At 49.9% G+C, this 26,908-nt stretch overlaps 1 protein-coding gene across 1 annotated transcript; it reads left to right on the forward strand.

Moving 5' to 3' along the window:
* Positions 1 to 26,618, forward strand: LOC125741652 (adenylate cyclase type 9-like). The gene is made up of 9 exons (XM_049012839.1): positions 1 to 3,610; positions 13,598 to 13,809; positions 15,246 to 15,341; positions 15,508 to 15,722; positions 16,279 to 16,381; positions 16,974 to 17,182; positions 18,250 to 18,409; positions 19,350 to 19,498; positions 20,953 to 26,618. Exons 1-9 carry the CDS (start codon positions 1,984 to 1,986, stop codon positions 22,196 to 22,198), a joined length of 4,017 nt encoding a protein of 1,338 aa, XP_048868796.1. The 5' UTR covers positions 1 to 1,983; the 3' UTR covers positions 22,199 to 26,618.
* The last annotated feature ends 290 nt before the right edge of the window (positions 26,619 to 26,908 follow it).

Genomic DNA, 26,908 nt, shown 5'->3' on the forward strand with positions numbered 1-26,908 from the left:
TTATGTTCGTTCTCGGCGCACATATACATGGATAATTTAAATGGCTATTGCATATCCGAGGCAATAATTATGGAGGCTTTTACCCCATCTATATAAGGATAAAATATAAACGAATTAAGAACCGCTGTTAGAGTATCCAGAGTTTTCCCGGTGCGGAGCAGATTCAGTCGAGGCCGGCCAGTGGGGAAAGACCCTTCATCAGAAAGGAGGAAGAGGACCCAGCGGTGCGACTGATAAAAATGCGGCCAGGCACATGCATGGAAAACCAGCTCTGCTCCGGGATCTATAAACATACGCCACCCCTTGTGTGCACTCCGTGTAATTGAATTAAAGCAGCCACTTTTTTTTCCAGGAGACTTTTTAGTCCAAAGGGAAGCCGATGGGAGGGGAAGACGGCCGATCACCCCGCACTTTGGCTCCCCGCGTTTCGCAGTCTGCCGCCGGCGCTGCGGGAATGTGGCCTCGGACAGCTTTCGGGGCAGACCTGGCAGTCGCTCATCGCCGCTCATTTCCTAACATTTCTTAGTTGTGTGTGTGTGTGGTTTTTTGTTTTTTTAACTTTTTCACGGCAAACATCTGTGTGACTGTTTCACCCTTTTTATCCTTTTTTCTAAAAATAGCAACAACGGGGAAAAAAGTTTCATTTACAGTAACAGCCGTCGATTTTGCTATAATACGTAATATGATATTACTGTTTCACACAGCATAACGGTATTGATTTTAAATACTATGATTTTTAAACTTTTTTAAGTGTGTTGATTAACTATTTATGTGACGGTTTGATATCTGAAGAAGAAGGTCGCTTCGATTAGTATTTTCATCTGGCCGCTTGATTCTATTACGGTTTTAAAAATCCTGCTACGTCGTTTTCAGCTTGCAGTTTTGTTTTTGCTTTTGAGGGACCGGAATGTCACTGGTCACGGATCCGGAGAGGAACTCAGGAAAGGACGGGGCTCGTCTATGGGAATAGGCCCTCCTGTGCAATCGGACATGTGTTAAACCGGGATCCGGACGTCCGCCTGGGGAACTGCAGCTTTTGGGAGAAGATGACAGCGGAATGTCTTGGCTTTTTCCATTTAAGCGTCGTGCCACGTTCAGATCGGCGGTGACGGGCTTCGCACTTAGTGCCGGTGGCCGGTGTCGAACCCTAAAGGGGGGTGCTGCTGGGGAGGCATGATAAAACATCAGCTCCGTGATCCCTGTTACAGTCTTGTCATCGGGCTGATTAAAGCGTCGAGAAACATTTACAAGAGTGGTGTTGAATCGCAGTAAGTCTCCCCCTCCGGTGGACTTTATGCGGGGGTACGGCTTTGATGGCTTGCCATAACTTTCAGTTTTGGATTTTATTTTCGAAGTGGCGATCATGAACACTGTTCGAGCGAAAGCAACCAGTGGTTTTTAACGATGGGTGCGGGCGGGGAGACAAGAATATGAAACGGATTTGCGCTTCGTCTGATGTTTGTAACGACGTTTGGGAGAGTCTTTTTTTTTTGGAACCAGAGAGAGGCGATACTTTGGTTTTGTGAACCGGCCGTGCTGTGACGGCGACTTCGGTTGGGACCTCAAGGGCGGGAGGTAAGATTGTGGAGGGGTTAATATCCGTTTATTCGCGCTTGTGTGTGAAGGGAGATCTCGGTTGACCGGGCACCGTCGGGAAAGATCCGGAGGAATGTGAGCGCTGACGCAACGGGAGCTCGGATGATGCACCGCTGAAGTGTCCGGGACTGTTTTCCCTCAAGTGCCAGGACTCTGCTTACGTACAAGACCATTTTCCCCCCGTTTTTCATGTTGTCGCTCTTTTTTCTCTCAAGGTTTTTTCCATTCCGTGTAGTCTCCTTTGATTGCCTTTCCGGAGGAGGAGAAAAAACAGTGAGAGGGAGGTTGGCACATTTCTGACGTAAAACACCTTTTCCTGCCAGCTCATTCTACGCTTGTTTAGTGTCGGTGTCCCCCTCAGCCCTCCCTCTCCATCTATCACTGACCATGGCCACTCAGCACGCACGTCATCTGCTCCAACATGACACTGAGGCGGGCTGCGACCCTGGTAGTGAGATCAGTGGCAAGCCGCGCCATCAGCAGCCTTTCAAGTACAGCGTGTCGTCGAGCTGCAGTTCGGGACAGTTGCGGCTACGAGGCTTGCGCCGGGTCCCCCAGCTCTTTGAACGGTCGGCGGCGCAGTGCTGGGACCCTGCCTTTGACTCAGCCATCCTGGAGGAGGCGTGCCGGGAACTGTGTTTCCCGCAAATTCGCCGTCACTTCCGTTATGCGCTTTCCTACCTGGCCGCAGCTGCGCTCCTGTGGGGGACGTACTTTGGGGCCAGTGGGTACTGCGACCCCACCATCTACCTGGTACCTGCTGCCGCCTTCCTCGTGCTCTGCCTGCTCCTTTTCCTCTTTACCTTCACCAGACCTTATGCGAGGCTCTATGCTCAGGCCTCGCTGCTGCTTATTGCAGTCTCTTTTGCGCTCACACTGGCCCTCCAGGCACAGACTCGCAGTTTCCCAGGCCTACGTGGCGTCGACTTGGACCAGAACCTTTCACACTCTAGCTCTGGCCGACGGACGTCCTGTGTCTCCCCAGTGGCAACCTTCTCACTATGCGTGGAGGTCCTTCTCCTGCTCTACAGCATCCTCCACGTGCGCCTCTATGCCTCCTTGCTGCTGGGACTTCTCTACTCCATGCTCTTTGAAGCTCTTGGCTGGCTGGGCCCGGCAGAAGGTGGCACAACCACAGTAGATATGCTCTATTGGCTAGTGCCGGCCCGGGCACTGCTCCACCTGTGCGCCCATGCGCTGGGCGTGCACCTCTTCATCACATCGGAGGTCCGTTCACGCAGCACCTTCCTGAAGGTCGGCGAGGCCATCATGGACGGCAAAGACCTGGAGGTGGAGAAGGTGCTCAAGGAGCGCATGATCCATTCGGTGATGCCGCGGCGGGTGGCGGACGAGCTCTTGAAGCAGGGTGATGAGGAGGCTGAGGCCTCCGGCACCGTGTCGTCTTCCGCAAGCCCCAAGGGCAACAAGCGCAAGAAGACGTCCATCCCAAGGGGCCAGATCATCTTCAGGCCCTTCAACATGAAGCGCATGGAGCCCGTCAGCATCCTTTTCGCCGACATTGTGGGGTTCACCCGCATGAGCGCCAATAAGACTGCGCCGGCGCTTGTCGGCCTCCTCAACGACCTGTTTGGCCGCTTCGACCACCTGTGTGAGCTCACCTGTTGCGAGAAGATCAGCACGCTGGGCGACTGCTACTATTGCGTGGCCGGCTGCCCTGAGCCGCGGCCCGACCACGCCTACTGCTGCGTGGAGATGGGCCTGGGCATGATCCAAGCCATCGGGCAGTTCTGCCGGGAGACACGGGAGACGGTGAGCATGCGGGTGGGTGTTCACACGGGCACTGTGCTCTGCGGCATCCTGGGGATGAAGCGCTTCAAGTTTGACGTCTGGTCCAACGATGTCAACCTGGCCAACCTCATGGAGCAGCTGGGTGTGGCCGGGAAGGTGCACCTCTCCGAGGTCACTGCTGGTTTTCTGGACGACCGCTACTGGCGTGAGGACGGATGCGTGTTGGAGCGCCACGGCCAGAGTGTGATGGTGGATCAGCTGAAAGGTAAGGGCTTAATCATGACTTCACCCTTTGTGAGGAGTGTGGGATCTCATGGTTTTGAAGAGCATTTATGGTACATACATGTTGCATCTTTTGGAGACTCTGTGAAATAGGAGAATGATAAGGAAGCAGGGATGACTAGTTACAGGAACCTGAAGAACATCTTTAACGCGGGGGACTGAGGAGGGGCAGGGAAACAAACTAATGGCTCTGGAGCCAGAATTGTACCTGTTGACTGAAGTCACCATCTTGAACCTTGGACCTGCGTGACTCATTTTTGAAGGTGCAGGTTAAATTTACTGGGACAATATAGTTAAGTTACTTGGTAGGTAGCCTTACACATTCAGTATTGGGGGTTCAAATTCTTCCCTGTCCTTTCCTGCCTGAGGAGTTGCATGTTCTCCCTGCAATGTGTGGGCTACCTCTGGGTGCTCCCATCTCCAAGCCTGCAGACCTCACTAAATTGCCCAAGCTCTGTGTGTGAGTGTGTCCTGCGTCGGACTGGCATGCTGACCATTCACTCTTGCTTGGCTGCGATTTGCTGTCTGAATAAACGAGTTAATTAGCTGGACGGTTGGTTGGCTTTGATACCAGTGTAGGCTGGAATTACCCGGGGTGCTGCTTTTCCTGGGAGCGCGCCCGTTTGTAGGGGGGGGGGGGGTTGTTTCTGGCCCATGCGCTTGGATTCACCGCACTTCTCGTGGCATGATGCCGGTAAGCGACGCGGCGTCTGAGCCCTGTCGGCCTTCCGAGGCTGAGCCGAGCGATCACTGAGTGATAGGCTGAATTTTCACTCTTCCTTCTGTGTACATTCGAAGGGTAAAAATCTCTTTGTGATTTAAACTGAGGAAGAGAAGCCGCTTTTGAGTCATGTCGGTGTTCTGGGATGCCCCTAAATTGGGGCAAATATGGATTCCCCCTGAAGGGAGGCTGGTCCCCAGATAGACGGAATCTCCCTGTAGTTTGCCCCCCACTCTCTCTCCCTCTCCCCCCCCCCCCCCCCGGGTTTCCCCACCTTTCCCTGCCCTGGTTCCTTGAATATCTGCTTCGCTGTTTACTTTTAAAATCTGAACTTTACCCATCCTGGCCTCACCCACCAGCCACATGCTCTCTCTCTCTTCCTTAAGGCCAGACTCTCCCCCACCCCCCACCTCCCAGGTCATCAAATGCCTCTACCTGGGGAGACGGAGTGAGCGGTGAGAGAGATCTTTAGCCTTGAGCAATGAGGGAGTGCTTTTCTGGACATATATCCATCCATCTTCTAACCACATCAGTTCAATTCATGGTCACAGATAGCCTGGTGCATAGGATGCATCAGGTAGGATGCCAGTCCATCACAGGGCACACACTCTCACTCCTCTCTCTCTCTCTCTCTCTCTCTCTCTCTCGGGATTCCAATTCACCTGATGACATATTTTTGGACTGAGGGAGCAAAGCGGAGCACCTGGAAGAAAGCTGTGCAAACAATGGATAGTAATTATAGGAGTGATTATACAGGATATTTAACAGGGATAATTAAAAATAGTGGCATAATGGTGGCAGTGATGAGGGGGATTAGAGTAGAGATGACAGTACCCCATCGCCTGCCGCCGCCGTTCTCGCTCTCTGGCTTCCACGCGCCCGGGCGTCGCAGCACTCAGAACCCGCCATACCTCTGCCACAGTCACGCCCCGTCTCCCGGCCCGTGTGCGGGCTTGTGTGGCCGGCCGCACCCCTGGCGGGCTCCAAGCTCCGTCTGAGTGCCGGAAGGGGGTAAGTGCCAGGGCGGGCTGGCCTGAAGAGACACGCACCCGTATCGCTTAGATGTCTCGTCTTTGCTGCCGTCTTAATGGTGGTCTCGGACCCTTACTCCCAGCACTTCCGCTGTCTTGCCCAGTGCTCCTGTAGCTTAACAAGTAGAGCATCGTGCTAACACTGTGAAGGTTGTGGGTTCAAATCCCAGGGAATGCACACATATCTCTTTACATTAAATTGATTTGGATAGTGCCAGATAAGTAAATGTTAGACTTCTGCCCCTGGGGGGGTTAGACTTCTGCCCCTGGGGAAGGTGATTGGAAGGAGCTTGATTGATGGTAGACCACAGGGCCACTGCAAGAAGGTTGCCATAGCCACAGCAACCGAACTCCCAACAAAAACAGTGTCTCAAAAAAGTCCCCCCCCCCACTCCACCCATAAGGGCCTTTGCTCCTCTGGTCTGCTGCATCTGTTACCTTTAACTGTTAATGAAACAGTTACTACTTACCGAGTGCATAAATATGTCCCCAGCTAAACATCTTGTACCCCTGAACATCGGAGCATTATGACAGTGTGGAATCACGTCCATATGTGACGCTTTAACTATCCCGCCGTACAGAGAAATCGACTGTTTACTTATAAGATGGCTCTGTTTACTCAGTTTGTGGGCTTAAGATTATACAGCTGGGAGTTTTACTGAAACGACGGTGCTGAACTGGCTTCATTACAGATTCCCCTGGGGACTGTGAAGGCCAGTTTGGATTCTTAACCACTGCGCCACCTGCTGTTCCACCATGGTGGAGTGCTTATAAAAAAATAATTTAAATATTACAGTTGCCAGATATAAGTAAGGCTGTGTGTTGCTTTCATGTTGTTTCCATTTTTGATGAAGTCTGTAATATGCAAATGTATTATTTCTGTGCTTTTGTTATTGGTTTGATTTAAATTTAAGATTTTGAGTTTGTTTTCTGTAAGATGAGGCGTTTGAACCTTCTCCAGAGCACATTACGGAGTTCGCTCAGCTCTGGCCCAGATCCTGTTTTTGAGTACGTCACGCCGACCCAGTTGGGTGTTTGGAGTTTGGCAAAGAAACTGCTTTTGTACCCTTGAGGAAAAGACAGCCCTGAGTCGTCCTGGAGAAATGTCGGCCTGTAAATGTTTAAGCTTTATGAGACGCTTAACCTAGAAAAGCAACTCCTTAGCACGCGGTTCCCCAGTTCCAGTCCTGGAGGCCAGAACCCAACACAGACCGCAGATTTTCCCTGTTCAAACACACCTACTAAACCTGGTCATTTGCTTAGGTGTTCTTCAGCAGATAGATCTGCAAACTGTGTTGGATTCTGGCCCTCCAGGACTGGAATTGGGGGAACCTTGCCTTAGCAGTTGTGCGGGGTCCACTTCGGTGCAGGTCCGGCCTTATGGTCGGGCTGTTGGGCCCGCTTTGGTGTACTGATGGCCTGTGAGAGCACATCCACGGCATCCTCGGATACTGCAAAGGTGAGCTCCTTTACCTTCACCGCCTAACTTCACTTGGTTAATCATTGGAGGTCACCTCCGAGGTCAGAGGTTAACTACGCTCCCTGGGAAATCTCTTGGTCAGCATGTGATGGGGGAGGGGGGGGGTGCAGTGGCCCGGCGATGGTGGCAGCAGCTGCTGTGCTAAGCTGATCAGGCCGTGTGGGTAAACAGTACGGCTGTTCGGAGCTCCCATCACACAGATCACCGGCGAGGACTCTCACGCTCCTGAGCCAGTCTATAGAGCACTGAGTTCTCCTCCCAAAATATTGCAGTTCTGAGCTTAGGCTTAAATATGAGGTTCTTCTTGGTGAAAGGGTTAGATTGGTGGCTGGGAGGCTGTGGGTTTGGCAGAAACGTATGGGAACAGGAAAAGTGCTTTGTAGAACGTGAGCCTTCCTGATGACAACAATGACCAGTAATGACAGACACTCTGTGTGTGTGTGTGTGTGTGTGTGTGTGTGTGTGTGTGTGTGTGTGTGTGTGTGTGTGTGTGTGTGTGTGTGGCGGTTATGTATATATTATGTCATGGGGACCAAATATAAGGAGCCACTTCTAAGCTCTGAAACAGACGCCGAAACAGATCATTCTTTCGTAAGGGGTATTTGAGGATACTCTTGCTGGCAGTATTCATAGACGCTGATGAAAGATTATATCCTGGCCCGGTCATATCCTGTACATGCCCCCACCCCCCCCCCCCCCCCCACCCCAACAAGCTCTGTCACTGAGTGAGGGGCGTGCTCCTTCTGTGAATGTCCAATGTCCACCTGGTTCCCTGACCAGCCTGAGGTGTCATCAAAGAGCTTTCTGTTTGAGAAAACGACCCGGGACGGTTTCAGTAAAAATCTGTGTTTTTGGAAATATCGATTCTATCCATTCCAGTGGCCGTTTGCTCTTTTTCTTAATTTCATCTGGGGGAGGGGGGCTGGAAAGCCTTAGTCTGGCCCTGGCTCTTGCCACTTGGTTGGGACACATACAAGAGCGTGTCACTGCTTGACTCTGTTTCACTGCCTCCCCACTGTCCTGTGACCCCCTTGTGCTTCCGGACGTTTGCCTTTCAAATGGTCCGGGTTTGGTGTTCCTTTCGAGGTACGGCCCAGGTTCCCCTCGTTGGTTCCCCTCGTTGGCTTTGGGTTTCGACAGATCCTCAGCTCACCCACAGAGAGCAGACTTACCGGTGTTACTGGTTTCTTTGGTTCCTCCCACTGCAGTGGTCCAAAAGACATTGGGAAGTGTGAGATCTGGAAGGAGGAAGACTTGGGAGGAAAGACGTATGCTTCCTCGTCCTCAGATGACACAAACACCCACACATGCGCACACACACACTGGTTTGTAATTATATCTTTGTGGGGACTCTTCAGCCATTTCTATGGGGAAAATTCTAATCCCAACATGACGACCTTAACCCCTCTCCAGCCCTGATCATAAGTAACCAAACAAAATACGAAACTTTTGGCATTTTAAGTTTTTCGATTGCATTCACAGATCTTTGTGGGGACCTGAAAAATGGGTCCCCACAACGTCAAAATAACAGGTTTTTATTACATTACGGGGAACATTTGATCCGTACAATGTAATATAAACATAATTCTCTCTCTCTCTCTCTCTCTCACACACAAACACACAGGTCCGCAGAAAGGGAAGCAGGGTGGCCGCTTTTCGTTCAGCCTCCTCTTGAAGGTCGCTGTCGCCCCCCCCCCTTGCCTGTTACATCATGTGGAGGCCCCCCCTTCCCCCGATGTTGATACAGCTGGTAGGGAGGCTATGTTGCCACTCCGAGTGGAGTCCTGGAAGTCGAGGTTTCCCACGTTGCCAGGGCTGGGACACACCCCCCCCATCCCACGGCTCGCGGGTGCCCATAACCGTGGTCCCAAGGGTGAGGGGTCAGAGTCGAGGTGGGGGTCTTTCCCGGACAATCGTGTCCCAGCCAATTGCCCCAATCCAGTCACGGCGACAACCAACATCTCACGCTTCTGCGTCCGATGTTCGTTACAGACCATAAACGTTTTGCTGTTCCTTTTATACTCATATAGTGTTTCTAATGGTAGAATGTAGCGAGTCTGCATTTGACCGGCGTTAAATCTGCCGTGGGGCATCGCGTTCGAGACATGTAAATGCCTAAATGGTAGAAGACCCGCCCCCTTCCGGCCAGTGCGCGATTCTCCTTCGGTAAGCTGGGGATGTGATGTGAGGACGTGACCTGTGTGATCCGCAGATGTGGCTTGGTGCTGTGGGAGCAGCCGAAGGCTGAGTGGAGGAGGGGTGACATGGATCAAGTGAATAAAAGGCACATGTTTGTCAGTGGGCACCCTGCGGACACACAGGGGCCCTTCACATGTTTCGGTGGGGTGTCGGGGAGGCCGCCGTGGGGAGGTGATGTAGCACGGCATGTGGTACGTCGTGGCCGGACACCGTTGGCTATCACCATCCCCGGATGTCTGTGGGGCAGTTTTGTAGAGCGCCATCGTGGTCCCAGTGTGCGGTGTCTGTGCCTGGGAGGGGCGAGGTGGGGGGGCGGGTGCAGGCTTGTTGTTTAGGGTCCCTCAAAGGTTTCCCACAGTCAATGGTGGCACAGGGCCCAGCGGTCGGGGTGGGTGGAGCTGGGAAGGGCTGTGGCCATGTTGAATGGTGCTGGATGCTGAGGATTAGTGGTGTGTCCTCGTCATTGGGGAGGGGGGCGGATAAGCACAAATATAGCCCTTGATCTGGTTGACTTTTGTGTTCTGTGTCTGGAGCTTTTGTGCGGACAGTTCTGAGCTTGGCTCTCGCACACGCCCATTTCTTGTTGCCATGGTGTTTAATTTTCTTTCCCCGGTGGCTTTGTCTCTGTAGTGGTCCCAGCCCCCCCCCCCCTTCACTGCGAGCTTGCCTCGGGGACCCTGGACCCCGACCTGCCTCATGGGCATCCTGTCCTCTGCGTCTGTGGGGGAGGGGGGCTACAAGCAACTGGCCACTTAAACCACCTGAGTAACAGGATAGTACCTGAGCGAGTGTCGAGGCACAAATGGGGGGGGGGGGGGGGGCGTGCTCGTTTCTTCAGAAGAGCTTCAGAGAGATGTGGACAGTGGGAGGGGGGCAGGCAAGGGTAGTGGGACAGGAAGCGAGGGGCGAGAGGCCAGCCTGGTCCCAGGCTCCCTTGGTCCTCGTCACTGTGCCCTTATATGGAGAGGCCCCCGAAATCACAGGCTGTGTTTATGACAGGATGGGGGTGGGGGCTGTGAGGCTAAACTTGGGCCTGTCACTTTTGTGTGGTTGAATGGTGTCCTTCCTAATGTCTTCGGCTGCCATAGCGACTGAATTTTATCGAGCTCTTTTCCGCTGTAGACGGGTTTTAGGTGTATTGGGTCGTCTTCTCTTGCTTGAAGGACTAGCAGCATCTTCTGTGTGTGTATGTGTACCTGTGTGTATGTATCAGCAGGGGGCATTCTACAATTTTTGGGGGGTGGGGGGCATTAGAGGGGCCATAATTTATACAATTTATGCCCCTGTATATGCACCTGAATAAGCAATGGGTGTCTGATGCCTGTAAGCTCAGCAGTTTGGGGGGAGGGGGGGTGAATTTATGTGTGCCCACTTTTAGACGTCTGACGAGCGGAAGTCACTAGTGGGGGGTATGACCCATCTCTGTGGTAGCCGCTTTCTGAGACTAATAATGGCATAATGATGGACCTACAGTCCAAAGAAAGCCGTCATTGCACACCTCCCTATCCCAGTAAGCGATCTGCTGTCCTGGTCCTTGTTGCCACTGAGGCGGCCTAAGTTATGCAGCAGGATGCTGCACAGAGAGCCCCAGTGTCGGGTTTCTGTGCAGCTCTGATTTGGGTCCTGGTACTGCACAGAGAGACCCAGTTCTGGGTTTCTGTGCAGCTCTGATTTGGGCCCTGGTACTGCACAGAGAGACCCAGTTCTGGGTTTCTGTGCAGCTCTGATTTGGGCCCTGGTACTGCACAGAGAGACCCAGTTCTGGGTTTCTGTGCAGCTCTGATTTGGGCCCTGGTACTGCACAGAGAGACCCAGTTCTGGGTTTCTGTGCAGCTCTGATTTGGGCCCTGGTACTGCACAGAGAGACCCAGTTCTGGGTTTCTGTGCAGCTCTGATTTGGGCCCTGGTACTGCACAGAGAGACCCAGTTCTGGGTTTCTGTGCAGCTCTGATTTGGGCCCTGGTACTGCACAGAGAGACCCAGTTCTGGGTTTCTGTGCAGCTCTGATTTGGGTCCTGGTACTGCACAGAGAGACCCAGTTCTGGGTTTCTGTGCAGCTCTGATTTGGGCCCTGGTACTGCACAGAGAGATCCAGTTCTGGGTTTCTGTGCAACTATAATGAGCCCTGCTGCTCCTGCACAGACAGTCCTAGTTTCAATGGGACACAGTGACAGTCATAAAGAAACACAAAGTGAGAGAGACTATCTCTCCCACCTTTGGACATGAACCCCACCCCAACACACACTCCTGGGGAGCTCGTTCTGTTTGTCCAAAAATGACAGCTCTCAGCAGCCTGTGCCGTCCTCTTCTGAAAAGCTTCCCGGAGGTGCTGTTTACTCTGCTTAGTGCGTATGGCTCAGCATATCTCGATAAACAGGAATGTTGACACAGGTTACACAGGGACTGAACTGCAGGTAGAGATAAACTAACTAAATAAGTGGTGGTTTTATCTGATTTCTGTTTTCATTATCCTCACACACTTCAGGCATTTGCTCAGCCTTCGTGTGTCAGTATGCATACGCTCTTCAGACAGGCTATGAGCCTCTGGGAGACTTAACCTTCTGCTCTTTTCCCTCTCCCCCTTTTTTCAGCCGACCTTTCCGATTTGCCCTATACTCTTTCGCCCCTCCCCCTTTTCCGGCCGACCTTTCCGATTTGCCCTCTGCTCTCTTCCCTCTCTTCTCGTTGACCAATCCCCTTTGCCTCTCTCCTCTTTGACCTTTCCCATTTCTCCTTTGACTTGTTTTTGTCCCTGCCCCCCATCCAGTACCCAGTCCCACATCCAGTCCTCGTCTTCCCCCCCCGGAAGCGTACCAGAGTGTTTTTGGAATGGGATCCTGCTGTCCTGATTATGGTATATGCTCTCACTGGGTTTGCAAACACGGCCCATCTGTCCCTCGTACCTCATGGACGTTGTGGAGGGAATTGAATGAATGGCATGAAAAGACCACGCCGGCTGGCCGTCAGGGAATTGGGGCCCCTCCCAAAGTGACAGCACCTGCACTTTGAAGGCAGTGATGGCCCAACTCCTCTCTGTGTTGTACTGCCACGTTGGACTAATTGGACCAGACAGGTGTGCGATGGGGTTGGGCCAGTTAGATTGATTTAGGCCAGACACTGCAAATACAATGAGCGTGTGCACGCACACGCACACACACGCACACACACACACACACACACACACACACACACACACACACACACACACTAGGTATCTACATCTTTGCTAATCCCAGCAATGACAACCTTGATTCCTATCCAGCCATAACCTGAACCATAAGTAACCAAACAAAATTGGCCTTTGGCATTTTTAGTTTTTTGGTTGCACACTATGGTCCCCACAATCTAAAAAGTAATAAGTTTTACCACATTTTGGGGGCATTTGGTCTCCACAAAGTGATAAATACAAACCCACACACACACACACATGCCTCTGATTTCCCATCTTATCTACCCTATCTATGCCCAATTCTCTTCTGTTTTTTTTAAACATATCTCTGGGGCCTCTTGTTTAACCAGTGTAATGCAGGGTCTATGCTGTTTGTTTAACACTTAACCTGTCTCACAAGTGGTTTGAACTTTAATTACCCCCCCCAGCAGCCAGCCCCTCCGGGACTGTGTTTAGAGCAAACATTGTGACACACCTTTGCCCACGTGCCAGTGTGGGGGCCGCGGGGGCCATGAGAGCACTGGCAGGTGCCTCTCTGCTGCCATGCGTCCTGCTAAAACCGCCATTGGCCAGTCGCAGATCTTGCTTTTTAATCAGTAATGTGAGTATTTATGTGACACGTTTTGACCTCTAACCTGTCTGTGTATCTTTGACACATGACACATACAGTATATAGGCAGTATATAACGGGCTCCGTGTTTTGGTTGGGCATACATAGTAACTCATTTGCACTGGGGCATACAAGCTATTTTGTCTGCGCTAGGCCCCGTATGCTAATCCGTCTGCGCTAGGCCCCGTATGCTAATCCGTCTGCGCTAGGCCCCGTATGCTAATCCGTCTGCGCTAGGCCCCGTATGCTAATCCGTCTGCGCTAGGCCCCGTATGCTAATCCGTCTGCGCTAGGCCCCGTATGCTAATCCGTCTGCGCTCCACTCACATTCTAACTCGCCGGCCAGTGGAGGAGCTGTGCGTCCCACACTGCCATTGCCCTACGGGTGTCATACAGTCCCCTAGAGACATTTATGTTATGGGAAAGGCGGGTCTCAACTAGGTCAGCTCAAACTCGTGCTTCCTGCTGGGGTGATTTAAAGTCGTTTTCTATTGCAAATGAACTCCCACTGCCACTACCGTGTGTGTGACTCCTGGGATGAACTTAAGCCTGGTGGAATGGGCAAACCTTCATTGTTGATGACACCCCTCATATCATTATGTGAACTTCCCTTGGAGCAGAAGACCTCAATATCTCATTGTTGTAGTTCATGGTTGAAGGTGTGATTTTTCTCATCTGTGCGTGTGTGTCTCCTAAAGGCCAGAAGACGTCTGATCTGGTCTGTATCTGATGTTCTTGCATTCTCACCCATTTCCCACAGGACTGAAGACCTATCTGATCTCCGGGAGGAAGACCGACTGCTTTCAACACGGTGGGTCCCAGTTTGCCCTGGATGACCGAGACACAGGAGACTCCCTTGGCTGCAGTCTTCACATCCCTGGAGATCTTGGTCTGGACCCTACAACTCAAATTCCAAACCTTGCCCCTTCTCCTTTGGAAGACCTCAGTCTTGGAATCCATGAAAAAGCCAAGGTTGGTCAGAGAGGTTGGAGCAGGAGTAGGGTTTATGGGGTGGGGGACGGGCAGTGTGATTCAGGTAAGTATAAATACACCTCAACAATGAATCAGTGCAATATATGGGGCATGTCCTGGGGCACCTGAGGTGTCAGTGAATCGACCTATGAGCATCTTGAGTAGGATGAGGAGAACATGTCCATAGGGAACCGTTTAGACCTTGTTTGCCCAAACCTTTGATAATCTGGCAGCGCTGTGCACCGCAGTATCTATTCCTAATGCAAACAAGACTTAGAAGTCATGGGTCCCAGGTGTGGGTACTACATGGATTCTCTAGGCGGGAAAGTGCTGCCTCTCCTATAGGACTGTAAAAGGGAATCCGCTGGGGGTTGGCAGTGCTGGAAATCATGGTCGGTCAGACACGATGGATATCTGTTTTTTAGCGTATGGCTTTACTTGAAGTGATGCACGTGGTGAATGCTATTTTACAATGCATGTATTGATCGGTCCTTCCTTCTTCACCGCCATTAGCCGGATTCACACTGAAGTTCAGGAACCTAGTTCCTGGTTTTGATTTCCTGGGCCATTTTCCCACTGCACAACAGGAACTGTGATCTTTATGCTTAATAAGCGTAGGAGACGCAGAAAATGTGATGGTTAAACCTCACATGTGATTTCAAATGAAACTACACCATCACCCCACAAGGACGATTGTGTTTATAAATCATTATCAACTCTGGCTAGCAGATCGATCTTTCATTTCATTTTCCACAGAAAAAAATGATGTAATGTTATCCTACTAATAAGCACCACCAAGTTTCACTGCCAGCACCAGCGATATTAAAGTATATCAGTTATCAAATTTTCCACTGCAGAAATATGGAGATGTATTAATAATAATAATAGATACTTAGTTTCCCTACAGGGGATCAATAATCTTTACGCCTCCCTCAACTTGCTCTTTGTGGAGTAAGTTGACCGCGAAGGGCTGCCACCCGTAGCGGCACCCAGGGAGCTGGGGGTTAAGGGCCTTGCTCAAGGACCCACAGACATGCTGAGGCTGGGTTCGAACCTGCGACCTTCTGATTACAAGGACACAGGCTTATCCCACTGAGCCACACGCTGCTACATTTAATTAATGTGTTAAATGTAATTGGTGTAACATAGCAGTTATTGGTGTAGTTTAAAATTTCCAGATCAGTGCATCAGTAGACACAAGACAAGGGCCAGCCTGGATGGGATGCCAGACACACACACACACACACACACACACACACACGCACAGAGTTAACCTATCTGCATGTCTTCGGTAATTGAAAAACATGCTTATGTCATTTCCACAAGCAGTACTCCACCTGCTAGCCTCAGGCAGCTCTATGTCTTTGCTCCGTGGACATTGTTTGTGCTGTGAGGACTGATGTAATGCTGACCTTCCCGCCACTCACTTCCTGTAGCCTGTCTGCGTTGGGGGAGATCTGGAGGAGCAGTCTCTGGAGGGTGGGACCTTGCAGAACGGCTGTCAGGAGGAGCGCAAGACCCATGCAGACAAGGTAAAATAACGTGACTCTCCATCAGCAAGTGGTTTAACCCCCTTCCCCTTCAGTTGCTTTTTGTGTTGATTGGATTAGGACTGTTGAGTGACAGCACACAGTAGCCCCGCCCACTATAGGCCATGCTGTGGCTTGGTTATCAGGCTCCTCTGCCCTGCTTCCTCAGGTCTCTCTAGGCCAGAGCCCCAGGACCCTCAATGGCTTGCTGAGCCCCCCCAGGGAGGAGGCCACAGGCAGCAGCCGGAGCTCACTGTGTGACCTGCCGCTGGACAAGGGAAAGGCAGGCGGTCCCATGGAGCACTCTACCCTGATACAACTGCACACCAAGAGCAACCACCAGAAGAGCGACACTCACTTTGTGGAAGCCGTCAAAGAGGATGGGTGAGTAGGCAGGCAGGCTCCTGCACAGCTGGCAGACCCGGCATGGATAAGGTAACACCCAGCAGGGCAGCCGATGGTCGTCGTGGAGATGATTCCTTCGTGTTCAGTTGTAAGCATGCAGGGATTGGTCTGTTCACTTACCTGGTAGGGTGCATAGTTATCAAAAATAATTTCGGGGGTGTAACACTGGACGAGTGTGTCTTTGTGTCTGTGATCGGAAGGTTGCCGGTTTGAGTCCCAGTCTTGGCAGAATAGTCACATGTCTGTGGGTCCCTGAGCAAGGCCCTTAACCCCCCAGCTCCAGGGCTGCTGCATGCTGGCTGACCCTGCGCTGTGACCCCCAAGCTTGTTCCGACCCGTATGTGTGTCTCATGGACAGCAGGACGGGCCAGGCAAACAGAGAATTTCCCCACTGCGATGAATGAAGTATCACTGTTCTATTCAATACTACTAACTCGGATCGAGAGGGACCCCTATCAGAAAGAGTGCTGTGGTAAAAATGGGTACAGTGATTTACCCCCTCCAATGCTGCTTCACTATTCATTTCCACCTTCAGTCTGATGAAGGAATACTTCTTCAAACCTCCCATCAACAAGCTGAACCTTAACTTCCTGGAGCCATCTCTGGAGTCCGCCTACAGGAGCAGCTACCAGAAGGAGGTACGTAGCCATGAGTCGCCTTAGCCACTGCACCAGCCACTGCCCAGTCACACAGGGGTGCGTGTGCTCGGAGCTGATATCTGGCTGCTGGCTGCTCAGACTCTCCCGTTAACTTGCACTGCCCTCTGCTGGTGAAGCTTATATATGGCAACTGTCTAAGTGAATATGTAGTAATGAATTGCATAGTAATCATCCTAGGATGCCTCCTTTCATTGATGCCATTGATTTCATCCTAGTTGACATAAATGTATCCTTTTTTAATAGCACTTGTTTTTCTGATTGATAATTCAAACTATTGACTATATTTCCTCAGTTTAAGATGTAGTCTTGCTTTTTTTTATGTCAGTAAGTTGGTGAGATGGTTAGTTAACCTCCAGTTACTAATTAAATGTGAGATATTTGTGTTTTCATTTTTTGGGGGTTCAGTGTTTGTGTCTGACTTCTGGTGACAAGGGATTGCATTTGAAATCCAGATGACTGAGCACAACACCGGAATCGCTTCAGCTGCATAAATGTGTGCAGTCATGTGATGCATCATGTGACAGGTCATGTGTTGAGTCATGTGATGTGGTGGGCCATTCTCTGCGGTCAGGTGGAGACACAGGCATGTGTATGCACCTTCGCCAGCCCTACCTTCAGCTCCTTTCTCGATGTGCTGCTGTCCTGCGTGGTGCTCCTGGCCCTGGAGATGGCTTGCTTCTTGCGTCCGCTGCTCAGCGGAGAGGCCCCACCCACAGCCGCCCTGGCCTTCGCTGCCCCCGCCTTACTGCTGGGGGGCCTTGCCTTGCTGCTGTCCATTCGGTGAGAATGGGAGGATAGAGGCTAAAAAGGTGCTTTCACACTGCAGGAACTTTTCTCTGGAACCAGAATGTTTTTTCGGAGCCAGGGACGTTTATCGCGTTCACACCACCGGAGCTCGGCCCGATTTGTAGGCAGCTCTGGACGAGGAACTTTTTGTTCAAACACGGATTACGGGGAAGGGGTTCATGGTGAGCTTACTGACTGGGTGACTACAAGCCCCGTCACTAAAACTTGAAAGTTAAGCAGACGTGTTGGGAAAAGATAACGATTGAGCAGATGGAAGTATTTTTTGTACTTCGGTTACATTTAGTGAAAACATTTTTTTTGCCTGCATCTTTATTTCTGCATTGGAAAAAATCCATAAATACCAATATACTTTTGTCTAATGCCGCTGGTGCCAGTGGTGACAATTGTCAGCGTTTATTAGCGGAATATGTATTTGATCTTTCAGTTTCACAAAATAAATCTGCCAGCCAGATTTAATAATGAAATATAAACATGCCACAGGTTGTATAAATAAGAAATATATAAAAGGCTGTTTCATTTTGATGGCAATCGATCCCCCCAGCAACTAACAAACTAACAAACCGATTCATTCGTCCTCCATTGTTTTTTGGCAGTGTAGTTTCGTAAAAAATTATGTGTGAAGTGTAAACTATGAGCTTTTTGCATATTCCATGCTTATTTAGCTGAAGGTCACAGTTCCTGTTGTGTGATGTGAAAGTGGCCAAGGGCTACTAAAGTCCCTGGTTGAGACAAATCAGGAACTTGTAACAAGGTTCCGGAGCTTCGGTGTGAAAGCGCCTATGGAGATGGTGGGGCTGGGGGGTGGGGGGGCGTTTGCCTGCTGGGCCCCCACCTCCACCTGGGTCCTCTCCTAGCCTTGGGCAACGGACTTGGGGTTGATTTTAGTTGTCAAATATTCTTCATATGTAGAAATTTTATTCTAGAAAATATTTTAGAAATTCCTAGTTTCAATTCTAATGAAACTATAGAGCATTTGCCATTTCACCAGCATTTCTTTTCTTGTTTCTCTCTCTTACTGGGCCCACCTGTCTGTCTTCCAGCATGGCGTTCTGCCTGGACAGTGTGTCGACTCGGACTCGAGCCCTGCTGGCTGTTCTCTCCGGCTGGGTCCCGCGACACCTGGCTGGAGCTGTGCTGGTATCCCTGCCTGCTGTGTCGGTCTTCACACACGTCGTCTGCAACTCCCAAGTGCCCATACAGGTGGGGGGGTTAGAGCTGTGTATATGGGGGCGTGGGGGGGTTAGAGCTGTGTATATGGGGGCGTGGGGGGGTTAGAGCTGTGCATATGGGGGCGTGGGGGGGTTAGAGCTGCATGTAGGGGGCGTGGGGGGGTTAGAGCTGTGCATATGGGGGCGTGGGGGGGTTAGAGCTGCATGTAGGGGGCGTGGGGGGGTTAGAGCTGCATGTAGGGGGCGTGGGGGGGTTAGAGCTGCATGTAGGGGGCGTGGGGGGGTTAGAGCTGCATGTAGGGGGCGTGGGGGGGTTAGAGCTGTGCATATGGGGCGTGGGGGGGGGGGGGTTAGAGCTGCATGTAGGGGGCGTGGGGGGGTTAGAGCTGCATGTAGGGGGCGTGGGGGGGGGGGGGTTAGAGCTGCATGTAGGGGGCGTGGGGGGGTTAGAACTATGTATACAAGCTAGAATGTGAAATATTGTAGGTGTATACAGTACAATATCTCCATGAATTTGAACCTGGAATGAGAATTAGATGCTTGTTCCAGAAAATGATGTAGAAAACCCTTGTACAGACGCTCCTCTACTCACAAACGAGATACGTTCCGAATGGCTGTTCGCAACTTGAAATGTTCGTAAGTCGTTATCCAACATCATTTTAAGGGCATATGGAAGTACAAAGAAGTGGGATGCTGTGAGTACGCACGCTACACTGCTGCACGGCGGGAGTAGCGGCCAGACGTCGTACTTGGTGGAACTTGAGCGCAGGAAAAAAAAAAAGATGATGTGGACAGGAAACGGGAGCCCAGTGAACGCAATTTGGACTTAGTCCTCTTCGTTCGTATGTTTTTGAAAGTTTGTAAGTTGAACGTTCGTAAGTAGAGGAGCATCTGTTGCATTTTCTATGCGAAGCAAACGCCGGCATTGCGTGCCCTGGACTGCGACCTTGACACAGCCCTCTGTCTGCCAGTTCACCGTGTTCCTCTGTTGCGGCTTAACCGTGGCCATTGTGCACCACTGCAACTGCTGCCAGCTCAGCTTCTGGATGCGGTCGTGCCTGGCCACGGCCATGGGAGGCGTGCTCCTGGTGCTGCTCCACAGCCCCCTCTGCAGGACCCAGTGAGTTACTGCGCATGGCTTTTGTGTCTTGTTTTTTTTCCAAGGATCATTCCATGATAACATTGTTAGGTTTTCATTGGGCTGGGTGGCAGCGATTTAGCATGTATACACATATAACACTGTTATTCTTTTTCATGTATTATTGGATATTAGTTTGTCAAGACCTGTGTGATGGACTTACTGACGTTTGTTTTGACATAATACATCCATCACAGATGATGAACAACCAAGCAGGAAAAAACAGGAAGCACAAAAGGTTAAATCTCTTATTGGATTGGTTCTTTAGGAAGAGTCTGTTCTCGCACTTGAACTTGGCTGGTAAATCAGAAAGGTATTATTGTTAAACATATAAGGAATCTGCCTTCGCAGGTGTGCCCTTGTGTAACATATGGCATGCAATACATATACACATGGAATTTTACACATACTTTTAACACTAGACTGTCTTCATACAGCTAGAAGCAGCTTGGAATGGGATAAAGGATCATAGGAAGAAATTAATTGTGAATGTAAGTGTACAGGGTGTACAGGAAGAGTTCCAGGATCCCAGCTGACTGAAGTGTACAGTGTCAGTTGTTAGCAGAGTAATTACTGTTGGTGAGGAACAGTGCTGTGGGAGAGAGACTGTCACTATGCCTGGTAGTTTGGCTTTGAGGGCCGGAGTGTGGAGCTCGGGACGTGTGTGGTTCTGGGTGAGAGCGGTGAGCCCTTGTACTGGCAGAACACTTCATTACCCTGCTAGAGTGCTCACAGTCTTGGGATGCTTCTGTAATAATGTTACAAAATGATTGGTTCCATAACAAGAGTCCATTGACAAGCAATGTTTAACATATTTGCACATATTTTCTTTTTATTAAGTGTCATAATTTTTTTTGACTGACTCAGTTCTGTTTCTGCCATTTCGCTGTTTATCGCAGTTGTAGTCACTGGCTCCCAAAGGGAAACTAAACACTAATGTTTGGTGTTTTATGTTATTGCAAAGGTGTTGCTAATTAAGAAGCACCTAATGAGATTGCTTGTCAGTGACCTTTTTAACACGGAACAGCTGTTTTAGAACTATAAATATTTGGGTTTCAATTGATTAGTACTTGAAATTAATGTTTTACTTAAAACTACTGGTTGTTCCTAATGTGTTAAATCATTACTTTTCTCAAAATGCACATTTGTTATGAAACCAATAAATTTGCAGCATTGTTACTGAATTAAACTAGCGTCCTAAGACTGAGTACTGCATGTCAGCACCTCATGGTGTATCAGCGTCCATACACAGGTGAGCAGGTAAACAGGAGTATTTTGAATTAGTATTTATTCATCCAGGGTGCAGTATATAACAGCATTCAGAAAGATATTCAGTCACGGGCTGGTCTCTGTAAGGGCCGTGGTTTGAACCATGAGGTCATCTTTCAGCTCTGTTACCCCCAAGAAGTAGGTCCATTCCAGCTCTGTCTTGCCAGGATCAGCAGTGGGACCAGCATGGGCAGCGAAGCTGGCTGGGGCCCGAGGACCGGCGCCCAGGACCTGTTGGCCCTGGAGGCAGTCCTGGCCCTCTTGCTGTTGCTGCTACTGGTGTGGTTCCTGAACCGTGAGCTGGAGGTGAGATACCGGCTGCACTACCATGGCAACGTGGAGGCGGACCAGCACCGCATCAAGATCCAGAACATGCGCGACCAGGCGAACTGGCTTCTGGGGAACATCATCCCCATGCACGTGGCCGAGCAGCTGAAGGTGACGCAGAGCTACTCCAAGAACCACGATGACGTGGCGGTCATCTTCGCCAGCATCGTCAACTTCAGCGAGTTCTACGAGGAGAGCTACGAGGGCGGCAAGGAGTGTTACCGCGTGCTCAACGAGCTCATCGGCGACTTCGACGAGCTGCTGCGCCGGCCAGCCTTCTCTCACGTGGAGAAGATCAAGACCATCGGCGCCACCTACATGGCGGCGGCAGGCCTGAACGCGCGGCAGCGGCGGGAGCAGGCCAGGCCACGGGCTCACCTGCGCGCCCTCTTCGACTTCGCCCTGGAGATGATGCGCGTGGTGGACGACTTCAACAAAAACATGCTGGGCTTCAAATTCAAGCTGCGCATCGGTTTCAACCACGGCCCCTTGACGGCCGGCGTCATCGGCACCACCAAGCTGCTGTACGACATCTGGGGCGACACGGTGAACATCGGCAGCCGCATGGACAGCACTGGTGTGGAGTGTCGCGTTCAGGTCAGCGAGGGCAGCCATGCCGTGCTCAGCCGCATGGGCTATGACTTTGAGTATCGCGGCACCGTCAATGTCAAGGGCAAGGGCCAGATGAGGACCTTCCTGTTTCCCAGCAGCACCGGCGGCGGGAGCGTGCCGGGCCTCTTCACGCCGGGATCAGACCCCACCCTCATTCAGGGCCTTCCCCCGACAGGCCGCGGTGTGGCTTGCTCCCAGAATCCCCTGCCAGTCCCCTCTCCCTCTGCTGCTCGCCCAGCTGCTGGGCCCGTTTCCCTATCCGATAAACCCAAAGGCAGCAATGGGCTGCTCGGTGCCCCGAGGACTTCTGGGAATGGGCCCGTCGGCGGCCTGCTCGACACTCCACACGCAGCGTGGGTCTCCACTGCATCAGAACCCAAATCTGCCTCGTCTACCTCCACCCACAAGGAGGAGGATGAGGAAGAGGAGGCGGCGGACGAGCTGAGCAGACTCAAACCGGCGAAACACGTATGACAGGACCCTGCCCCCAAAGACCTTGTAGCGGGGGATGGGGGGGGTCATCATTCATGATCCTTTATTTCGGATCCCGCTTTTTTGGGGGACTGTGCACTGCTGTGTGGATCACAGCAACATGTGAGGTGTGGGGGGCGGGGGGGCCTCCCCTCTTCCTAAACTGTTCTTGCTATTTTTGTTCAAGTGCCTTCATGATCAGTAATAACAGAAACGCAAAAGGAATGTGACACAAAGAGGAAACTGAAGACAGTAAATGGCCTATGGGAGACTGGAGCATAGATCCCTCCGAACCCAGCCTCTGGTTCCGGTCCACCTGCCAGTATCGGTTATGAAACGGTCGGTTCATGCGAAACTCGGATATGAGGATACAAGCCTGGGTTGGGGGTTGGTGTGAAACTGAGGAGCACAAGAAATTCTGCTTTTTTTTTTAGACCAGTATTAAAACAACAAAAGAAGGAAACAAGTTTAGCCCGTGTGTGTGTGTGTGTGTGTGTGTGTGTGTGTGTGTGTGTGTGTGTGTGTGTGTGTGTGTGTGTGTGTGTGTGTGTGTGTGTGTGTGTGTGTGTGTGTGTGTGTCAGTGGATATATTTGAATACATTTCAAGAACAGCCCCTGGCAACCCTAGTCTTTAAAAAATAAGATGTACGCCTATCGATTAGACATGGATTTGAAACGTCTCTCTGGATTTGAGCGGCTGGAAGATGGATGAATGGATCGATGAATTAGACTTGTAGTTTGCCATAATGCTAAATAGGTAAAATAATAATTTGGGAATAGAGGAAGGTAATATGGTCCCAGTGAATTATTAATGGCCACAGTGGATGGGTACTGTGAAAGGCACGACAGACGCTGACAGCCGACCAGCTACGTTTGGGGCAGCTTACCTGAGACAGAGGGGACCGGGGTGCCGGGCATGTGCTGAGGGGGGGGACAGTGTGTGGCTCAGTGGGTTAGGATGGTGTGCCTGTAATGAAAAGGTTGCTGGTTCAAATCCCAGGGTCTGCAGAGGTCTGAAGCCTCGCTGATGCTGCTTTCGCAAAAATGTAAATCACTTTGGGTAAAAGTAGTTTGCTCACTGAATTTAAAACACGTAAATTGTAGTAAGACATAAACATGAATGATCCCCAAAAGGAAAATATGAATCGGTGGTGACACCTGAAGGGGATTTTTATTTGCTCCCTGCCAAAGCACTTGAAATGCCGTAGACGGGTGCATTGCGGTGTCCCTGCTGTGATCCTGTGGTTCTCCGTACAGATGGACTGATACGGTGGGTGGATTGGCCTCATCTGCTTTATGTGGATGACAGAAAGGACAGCAAACGGCGAGGCAGATCTTCCAGATCTTTAGTGACCGCACCGGCCCTGATTCAGCGGCAGCCTTCACTCACATTCAGCTCTAAGCTCTAAAGCTCTAAGCTTCTTCCTGGATTACATGTGACTGCCTTTGTTTATGACATCAGATTTATGATGAATGATGTTAATGTTTGACGTCCTTTTTTGACAGTCAGCTGTTGGCCTGATGGTGGTTCACACTAATCATGGTCTGCAGAATGGCGTAAATCCTTCTCCAATTTGCAGTTTGGGCTCTGGGTTACCGCGGTGAAACGCTCCTGTTTGCTCTCGTCCAGTGAGACGTAACCATAGGTCAGCGTAGCTGAGATCTAGCCCTTTTTGTTGCAAAGTATGGCTGTACCAATTAGTCTTCCACCATCACTCAGGCTCTTCAAATTTGTTCCCTGAAAGCGGGCATTATATGACCTTTGCGACCCCAATGCCTTGTTTGGAGATTCTCCTTATTTTACAGCACAAACACACACACACACACACACACACACACCCTGTTTCATTTTTAAAAGTGGTCACCGAATCGTCCTTGTTGCCTTCCTCCGACAAGTCTCTGAATTTTTTATAAATTTTTTTTATTGCATGAGGGTTTTCCTTGCATTTTCAAGGTTTTCAGAGCAAGTCTTTATTAAAACGTCTAAATTTAAGACCTTGAAAGTTCATAACCTTTTTAACATGAATACACTGCATTTTCCTATCTGAAAAATTAGAGTAGATTTTGTACTTGCAGAATCAGACTGATCGTACCTGGTGTTAAGGATATCGCTGCCTTTTCATGCTATTGTGAAATGATATTAATAGCATTTTTATGGTAAATAGAACAGTACTGTCTTGCCTATTTCACAGTATTGTGTTCTACATTTTCCTGGTGCTGTATAGGCTTCGCGTACTATACCGTAAAGTAAGACATTTCATGAAGCATTTCGTAAAGGTGCACGACACTGAGAGGGTAGGGGCTTCGTGGGAGAGATGCATCCCAGCTGGTTCCGCTGCTTCTACAGTCGCAGGGCGAGAGACCGTGAGGCAGCGGGCAACCTGCTGTGGTGCAGGAGAACGATAATCGCTGAGAAGGACAGAGGAGCACGGCGTTCAGGGTCCGGGTGGGGGGCATTTGGGTCAGACTGAGCATCCTGATTCGAGCCTCCCTGACGCTCAGTTTTCCGTCTCTGTTCTGTTAAAAAGCGACTGAAGTCACTAAGAGGCACATTTCCCTCGAATTGCGACAGACAGAAAGTTCTTCTGAGTTCAGAAGAAGCCTGAGGAGCTTTGACCCCCACCTGCGAGCTCCTCTGCTTGCTAGCCCAGTCCGCTTCCTACGGCTGCTACACGCGTGTAAGTGTCCTCCTGACTGCGAGTTTGCGGAGCGTTTACACCCCGGCAGCCTAGCAGAGCTAGTGAACCTTCACCTACAGCCTCGTGTCCGTGCATCCATTGCTCTCACTTAGCTGGTATACCTTATGACGTAGCCTCTGTCTCTAAAACAAATAAAAATGACAATATTGGGACCAAGCAGGGGTCTGTGGAGAACTGTGGTCCTCACTGAAAAAGCAGATACCAGAAATGCTCAAAGTGACCGTGAAACACAAAGCAGTACTGGACTCTCATAGAGGAGGGTTCAGACAGTCGGTGCTGAGGATCTGCATGGATGCGCAGATACCAAAGTTACTGGAGAATGTCTTTTTAATTATGCGTCTGTTGCCACTTTTCGGGTCGGCGACGAACTCTGCAGGACACGGGAGATCCCTGTCTTGTATGCCTGTACTTTGTTAATGTGACTGGGTCATGTGTTCATGGGTTTGGAGGAAGGGGGGGGGGCATTATTTTTTTTTATTTTCCATTTTGGAGTCTTGTTTCTGCTGAAGCATTTGAGCTGAACTACATGCCAAAGAGTTGTGACTGGTAGATGAGAAATGTTTGTTTCTTTTAAAGGTAAATTTGTTATCTTGTGCACATTACCGATCATGTATAATTCATGAACACAGGAACATAATCTGTATACATTTGCACAAAGCTCTCACTGTGTACATATGCATATCTAGCATTATTGTATGTTTACATATCTTTTAATTTTTTTATTTATACCTGTGCATGTGCCAGATTTTTGGGAGGAGGAGAGGCGGGACACACGCGTGTCTGGTGATTGTGTGATGCTTTACATTTACTGCACCCTTATAATACCTTCATTATGCATTCATAAAGCATTCATAGAACATTCATAAGCAGTATACCTTAACATCCTAACACAATTTTAACAGCTGTAATATAGATGAATAACAAACATTCTATTTGTATAATCATATAGTGTTTGTTCTTAATGTATATTTAAAGCTGTTTAAGCATGTTAGGATGTTATGGAATACTGCTTATGAATGTTCTATGAAAGCTTTAGGAAGGTGCCCTGAATGTTCTATGGATGCACTATGAAGGTGCTGTTAAAGCGTCACCGATAACATTGTCTTTCTTTGAGGGTGGGGCTAATTAAAAAGAACTAGCCTAGTCCTTCACTTTCATTCTTGGCTCTGAAAAAGTTGTGCGCTGTATTGAATTGGACGAGAGTGGATCAATAGTTGATATAAAAATTTATGCGTAAATGACCCAAGATATCACCTCCCCTCCCACCATGACATGACGGACTGGTTTGGGTGATGGCTTCTAGGTGAACCTAGAAGTTGACCTTGTGTGGTTCATTTTTAGAGGAATCCTTGTCGACGTATTTTTTTCTTAAGCAGCCTAATCACAATGTTCAGGTAAAAAAAAAAAAGAGTTTGGTAGATTCCAGGAAGATCGTGACCCCATCTGGGAGGAGGAATGTCCTGATTAGGTTTCAGTTTTGTCAGCAATTTTCTCTTTTCCAATACAAAATGACCAGGTACAGAAATAATAAAAAGTAATTATACTGTTTTCCTGTTTTATTTGTAAAATATGTGTTGTGTTCATTTTTAAAATTGGTAGTGACCAGCATTTCTAAAAATAATTGTCTATGATTTTCTCAGCAATGTTTTCATTTCCTAGATTTTAAGAGATGTAATTAGCACACAAGTTGACTTGTTGATATTAAAGTGGGTTTGTGTTCTGTGCTTATGTCTGTTAATTTCCTTTAATATGCAACCAGGTGGTCAAATTTTAAGGTGCAGACCCTCCTCTACTTACGAATGAGATACGTTCCGAATGGCCGTTTGTAATTTGAAATGTTCGTAAGTCGTTATTCGACATCATTTTAAGGGTATATGCCAGTACAAAGACCTAGGATGCAGGGAGTATGCACGCTAGAAGTCGTACTAGGCGGAATTGGCGTGTAGAAAAAAATAATTGATGTTGCGGACAGGAAACGGGAGCCCAGCGAACACAATTTGGTCTTACAGTCCTC

Source organism: Brienomyrus brachyistius, chromosome 5 (genome assembly GCF_023856365.1).
Source record: "Brienomyrus brachyistius isolate T26 chromosome 5, BBRACH_0.4, whole genome shotgun sequence".
In the NCBI taxonomy this organism is placed as follows: domain Eukaryota; kingdom Metazoa; phylum Chordata; class Actinopteri; order Osteoglossiformes; family Mormyridae; genus Brienomyrus; species Brienomyrus brachyistius.

Coding starts and splice junctions, on each gene's coding strand:
- LOC125741652 (XM_049012839.1), top strand. CDS start 1,984: ATGGCCACTCAGCACGCACGTCATCTGCTCCAACATGACACTGAGGCG. Junction 18,410..19,349: donor ACTCCCAAGTGCCCATACAG/GTGGGGGGGTTA, acceptor TCTGTCTGCCAG/TTCACCGTGTTCCTCTGTTG. Junction 19,499..20,952: donor AGCCCCCTCTGCAGGACCCA/GTGAGTTACTGC, acceptor CTGTCTTGCCAG/GATCAGCAGTGGGACCAGCA.